At 36.7% G+C, this 6,353-nt stretch overlaps 1 protein-coding gene across 1 annotated transcript in view; it reads right to left on the bottom strand.

Annotated features, from left to right (window-relative positions):
* The window catches only part of LOC120224153 (fibronectin type III domain containing protein 3C1-like), a 54,179-nt gene that overhangs the window by 40,359 nt on the left and 7,467 nt on the right, over nucleotides 1-6,353 (bottom strand). Inside the window, exons 5-9 of the mRNA XM_039222367.1 lie at nucleotides 5,357-5,630; nucleotides 3,807-4,733; nucleotides 2,972-3,024; nucleotides 2,498-2,640; nucleotides 327-386 (exon numbers count right to left, since the gene is read on the bottom strand). Of these exons, the coding sequence (XP_039078298.1) occupies nucleotides 327-386; nucleotides 2,498-2,640; nucleotides 2,972-3,024; nucleotides 3,807-4,733; nucleotides 5,357-5,630 (1,457 nt within the window). The remainder of the gene's footprint in view (nucleotides 1-326; nucleotides 387-2,497; nucleotides 2,641-2,971; nucleotides 3,025-3,806; nucleotides 4,734-5,356; nucleotides 5,631-6,353) is intronic.

Here is a 6,353-nt window from a genome sequence, read left to right on the forward strand (position 1 = left end):
TTCAGATATTTATCCTAACATGTACTAAATTGGGCAATTGAGTTTCCAGGTATATTGTAGGAGATAATTATAAAAATTGTTCTAATAGAACAAACTTGGATTTGGTTACAGATAATGGTTCCCAAATCACCCTCTCACAAGTTCTAAATGACATAAAGTACAGTAATGTTGGATTTTGAGGGGGATATTTTGAAGCTTAAAGGAGAGGCTACTTGGTTGGCAAGTAGCAAACCTGACTGCAGAAATCATAAGTAGCAAACTGATACAAACTGGAGAGTCTATCTGGCTACAGGGTGGGTGGAGATTGTGTAGGATGGATTTCTTACCTTACAAAATGGGCCACAGATGGTTGTAGATCAAGTAGAGTAAATGTAACTCCATCACCACTGTGAACATAATCTTTGTTTATGAATGATCTCACACATATTTAATAGCTAAGTAACAGTAGTAATCTTATATGTTCAAGTGATGAACAAAAAAGCACAGTTTTCCTTGACGTTTAGATAACTTTAGCCCATTTTATATGAATGCAAAAAAGTGATACTAATACTGCAAATTTTTCATTTGCATGCTAAATTAATAAGGCTTTATGAAATGACATTTTGTAACTTTACCGCTGCAACTTCTTCACACTGTAATAACACAGAACTGTCTTTAATTGGCTTGTTTTAAATAGTGTTGATATGAAAAGCCTCAAGGACACTGTGCATCATGCAATATATTCATTCAGTTACACAGGGAAATCTTTCTGGGAAGGGCACCTATTTGCTACAGTGGATACAGTGGCTGTGCTTTCACACCTATGTCTTTCTGAAACAGTCATAAGTTCCTAGGTGTACTCTACCAACTCAAAGGGTTCCTTCAGGCTCTAACCCCAGAAATAGCCTCCAAAAAGAGCTAAAAGATGATTATTTTTAAGCAAAGGCTGATACTTCTTTTTTTTTAATAATTTTTTAAATTTTATTTCTAGGAGAGAGAGAGACAGCGTGAGCAGGGGAGGGTCAGAGAGAGAGGGAGATACAGACTCTGAAATAGGCTCCAGGCTCTGAGGGGGCAGTCAGCACAAAGCCCGACGCGGGGCGCGAACCCACGAACCGTGAGATCATGACCTAAGCGAAAGCTGGACGCTTAACCAACTAAGCCACCCAGGCGCCCCACAAAGGCTGATACTTCTAAGCAAAAGTCACTCAAGGTTGTAGGGTAATCGGAATATTTAAAAAAAAAAACAGACTTTTATGAAATGCATAACATCAAAAAAGACCACCATGTAACCCTCATGCAAAACTTAATTTCATAAATACCTTTTCATCACATTTTACATCTTCCCATTCCTCTACCCAATATAGAAGACTGTGTATTATATACTTCTTAAATTTAAAATTTCTACCTGCTAATTATAAGGGAAGTAAAACTTTTCATAACTAGTTACATTTAAAATTTCACTTTGAGGGGCTCCTGGGTGGCTCAGTCGGTTAAGCGTCCGACTTCAGCTCAGGTCATGATCTCACAGTTTGTGGGTTTGAGCCCCGCATCGGGCTCTGTGCTGACAGCTAACTCAGAGCCTGGAGCCTGTTTCGGATTCTGTGTCTCCCTTTCTCTCTGACCTTCCCCTGCTCACAGTCTCTCTCTCTCTCAGAAATAAATAAAACATTTTTTAAATTTTTAAAAAAACAAAATAAAATTTCACTCTGAGTCTCCGAGTAAAGGTGACAAATTTTAGCAAATGAAGTTTAAGTTGTGTTATGATTTTTAAAGTGCTGTACAGACAGCTCTAGATCTCTGACTTATATCTTGCATGATTGTTTGGTGGGCAAAGGAATTTCTCCTTCTTCCTCCTTTGTGATTTCCTTTTTACTGTGCCTCTCTCAGTTTGTTCTTTTTCAGACTGCATGTCTCTATTCAGTTGAGAAGCTGTTTGTTTAGAGTGGTTGGATATGCTCTTGCTGTGTTCTCCATTGTATTCTCCCTAGTCCTGGTCTATCTTCTGAGCACATTCCTAAGCGCATCCTGCTACTGTCATAGTTACACTTTATAACTAGCTTCTGTAATGAATTTTCCAAGAAAGCCCAAGTCTTAAATCCCATTGCAATGCAAATACCTCATTTGTGTTGCCAAAGGCCTACCATAAAGTGAATTTTTTTTCCCCTAAAATGACCTAAGTGAAAAATGAGAAGGGAGAATTGGAGGGAACATTTTTCTCCCGAGTATAAAATTGTTAAAAGGGAAAGCTATAAATGGAAGAGAATGGACTAGTTGATATTTAAGGTCCTTCTCAGCACTAACATACTTAGGATTTATTGAATTTCATGGACTGACCTGGCAAACTCCTACTACATATAAAACTATTTTAGTAGAAAATTGAATTTAAACCTTGGAAAATTTTTCAGAAAAGAACTTTAGAACTCAGCCAAGGTATAAGTTGAGGTCTATACATTTAGATGGCTTATTTGAACTGAATTATGAGAAATTAGAGATGATTAAAAAGAAACAGACTTACATATATATATTTTTATATTTTCCATTTTTACCACTGTTAGATATTGCCAGTTCAAATGTCACAGGAGATTTGATGTGATCACATTTCTTAGAACCATGTAGTTTCCATGAAATAACAGCAGATCTTGTTTGAATATCAGAAACCTAAAATAAATATCAAAAATTCAGGTGGGACATTTAAAAGGTATAATCTGTAACTTATAGGTATAATCTTTCCCTACATCTTTTTGATGCTAAGAATATTGTTCTTCTTATATTAGGTGCTTAAATACTATGATTAAGCAATGCCATTAACATTATTTTTAATAATACCATTCTGAATATTTATGTATATATAGCTAAATGAGACTATGAAATTTTAACCAGGTGGCTTCAAATTAAAATTTTACTAGAGAAAAATATCAGTGAATTTGCACATTTTAGAGTGAAAAAGTAAATTAAAAGGAATGTTTAAATATTCAGTTTAGTTACTTACTATAGGTTTCTCAATGCTGAAACAGCATGACTTTCCACGTTCTATTATGCATTCTAAAAGAAAACACCCCAAAATAAAATATTACATTGGCAAAAACAAGAGAAAGAAGTTAAATGTCTATTATCCAACTACAAATACATCATCACCAGGAGAGCTACTAAACACCTGGTAGCAATTTACATTAGGGTTTTAAAGGAAGAGAGGAGTGTAAAGTGTATGTTATCAAACAGACTCTGACAAAAGACAGAGTCCCCGATTTAAATGAAATAATGTGTGGCGCCTGAATGGCTCAGTCGGTTAAGCATCGACTTTGGCTCAGGTCATGATCTCACGGTTCGTGAGTCCGAGCCCTGCGTCGGACTCTGTGCTGACAGCTAGCTCAGAGCCTGGAGCCTGTTTAAGATTCTGTATCTCTCTTTCTCTCTGACCCTCCCCTGCTCATGCTGTCTGTCTGTCTGTCTGTCTGCCTTTCTCTCTCTCTCTCTCTCAGAAATAAATAAGACATTAAAAAAATAAAAAAATTTAAAAAGAAATGAAATAATGTGAATTACAACTATAAAATAATTTGTAATGTTTCACTGGGGGCAACTAGAAAAAGTTATGTGGTGTGCATACGAAATATGACACATTTTGCATGATGATGGTCATTTCTCCATGATTTAAAAAAGAATTTCAACCGTGGTTTCATTAAGAATTTAGATTTAAGGATACAAACAAGAAGACAAGAGGAAATGGAACCAGAAAATGGCACCTAAATATTTAAGGTGTACTGAGATTCCTAAACATTAGGATGTTTAGTCATTGGTAACAAACAAAACCAAACTCCTGACCTTACCTTTTTCTGCAGCATTTGATGATGCTTTGTTTTCTTTTCCACCTGGTTTCTGCTTGATGTCTGTACTTCTTGTAGCATTCCATTTCTTTCCATGACTAGTCTCAACATGAGCACTGACATGGTTGGAATTGCTGACAGCATTGGAAGCACTGAGATCACCATCAGTGGCAGAAGTGCTAGAAGCACTTTCAGAGATGGAAGCGCCGGGAGCATTTTCAGAGATGAGAGTGCTAGGAGCATGGTCAGGAATGGAAGGGCTTGGAGTGCTGTCAGTAGGTAATGGCTTGGGAGTGCTCTCAGAAGTGGAAATCTTGGGGACATAATTAGTGCTGGGAGGGTTTGGAACACTATCAATGGTGGAAAGAAGAGCACTGTCTGTAGTGGGAGTACTAGGTACATGGTTAGTGGAAGAATTGCTGGGAGTACTGTCAGCAATGTTAGTGCTTGGAGGGTTGTCAACAGTGTAAGTACTAGGAGTATTGTCAGCAATGTAAATGTTCTGAGCATTGTTCACAGTGTAGGTACTTGGACCATTCTCCACAGTGTAAGAGCTCAGAGTATTTTCAACATTGTAAGTGCATGGAACATTGTCCACAGCGAAAGTGCTTGAAGTATTGTCCACAGTGTAGGTACTTGATGCACTATCAACAATGTAGGTTTGTGTAGCATTCTCCACAGTGTAGGTGCTCAAGGTATTGTCAAAAGTATGGGTACTTGGAGCAATGTCCACAGTGTAAGTGCTTGGAGTAAGAGGAATACTGGAAAAATCATTGGTTTTGTTCACAAGCAAAGAGGTGCTGATAACCATATTGCTATTCTTGTGTCCGCCTACTTGACATTCTCCCAGGTTTTTCTTCATATGTTCTTCCATTTTAGCAGCCCTTTCATCAAACTGGTTATAATTTGGTCTTCCATGGGAATAAGTTTCTAAAAGAGACAATGGAATACTGCTTAGTAATTATAATAATTACATATCTCAAGTTCTTTTTAGTATATTCTTCAAATCAGCAAAAAAAAAAAAGCAGTGATAAGCCATGCTAACTGTTCAAATTTTTCCTATTTTCCTGTAATACAGATATTAGGTATGTGAGTGTGTGTTTCTATAAGGTTTTGATATGTACAGAAAGAAAAACATGAGCAAATACAGATAGTGTTTTCCTAGGGAATATCTCTACATCCAAATTTTAAGGTTCTAAGATGATTGTAATGTTGACCCGTCAATGTCTTTTATATTCCCCCTGCATGATAGTAATAATCAAAACATTCTTTTATGATTTACTGATATAATTATATTGACCCAATCAGTAAAAATAAATATCATAAATCGCATGTTATATCAAAGTACAAAAAATTATAGAAAATTATGTTTATGAGCATTTTATCTAAGATACAGACCAGTGCTTATTTTCATCAATCCTAATATACATGCATGAAATGCAATCATTTATGAAAATGTTACTATTTTCTACTTTTTTCATTTTAATAATTTCCCAAAGCTGTTAATTTTAACAAATTCAAAATATTTCCTATTTAGAAAAATTATATACTACCTTGCTGCTCGTGGTATATAACTGTTGCTGATGGTGGCAGCAGTGGTGGTGGGAGTGGTGGTGGTGGCAGCTGCTGTGGCATAGGCTCTTGGATGTAAGGTGCTGGAAATCCCCCTTGAGCTGGGGGATACGTAAGTTGAGGACCTTGTGGATATATAGGAGAGGATGGTGTGATGAAGTGTGGTACTTGTGGTATAGGAGCAGGCATGGTTGTGTGATAGTCAATTGTCTGAGGCACAATGATAATTTTGCGAATGCCATTTTCTTCCACCACCTAAGTTGGAAGACAGAAACATATAAACATATTGGAATTAATAAAACTTGGCATTTTCTACTAAGTTTTAGATTTATGTCCTGTGTTCTTAATTTAGAAAATCTAAAGGATCAAAAAGTAATAATGAAGTGAAGCTATATCAAGCATAAGACAAGATAATTCTTTCTTTCTTTTTTAAATATTTCTTTTATTTATTTCAGAGAGAGAGGAGAGAGAGAGAGAGAGAGAGAGAAGGGAAGGGTCAGGTCAGAGAGAGAGAAAGAGAGACGCAGAATTCGAAGCAGGCTCCAGACTCTGAGCTAGCTGTCAGCACAGAGCCAGACGCAGGGCTCGAACCCACAAACTGTGAGATCGTGACCTGAGCTGAAGTCGGATGCTTAACCAACTCAGCCACCCAGGTGCCCCCAAGATAATTCTTTCTTGTCTCCACAGGCATAGCTTTCAAAAAGGTACTTTTTTGACAATAGATAATATATTGACATGGTTTAAAACCATAAGGTATAAAAAAAACCTATATATGAAAAATATCCCTCTTAAACCTTATCTGCTCAATGCCCCCATTGATAACTATTGTTCTTAGTTCCTTATGAATCCTTCCAGAATTTGTCTATACAAGCAAGAATACAGATTCTTTTTAAAAAATTTTTTTTTATGTTTTATTTATTTCTAGGAGAGAGAGAGAGAGAGAGACAGCATGAGCAGGGGAGGGTCAGAGAGAGAGGG

This window comes from Hyaena hyaena, unplaced genomic scaffold, assembly GCF_003009895.1.
Source record: "Hyaena hyaena isolate Hyena2069 unplaced genomic scaffold, ASM300989v1 scaffold_1157, whole genome shotgun sequence".
Lineage (NCBI taxonomy): Eukaryota > Metazoa > Chordata > Mammalia > Carnivora > Hyaenidae > Hyaena > Hyaena hyaena.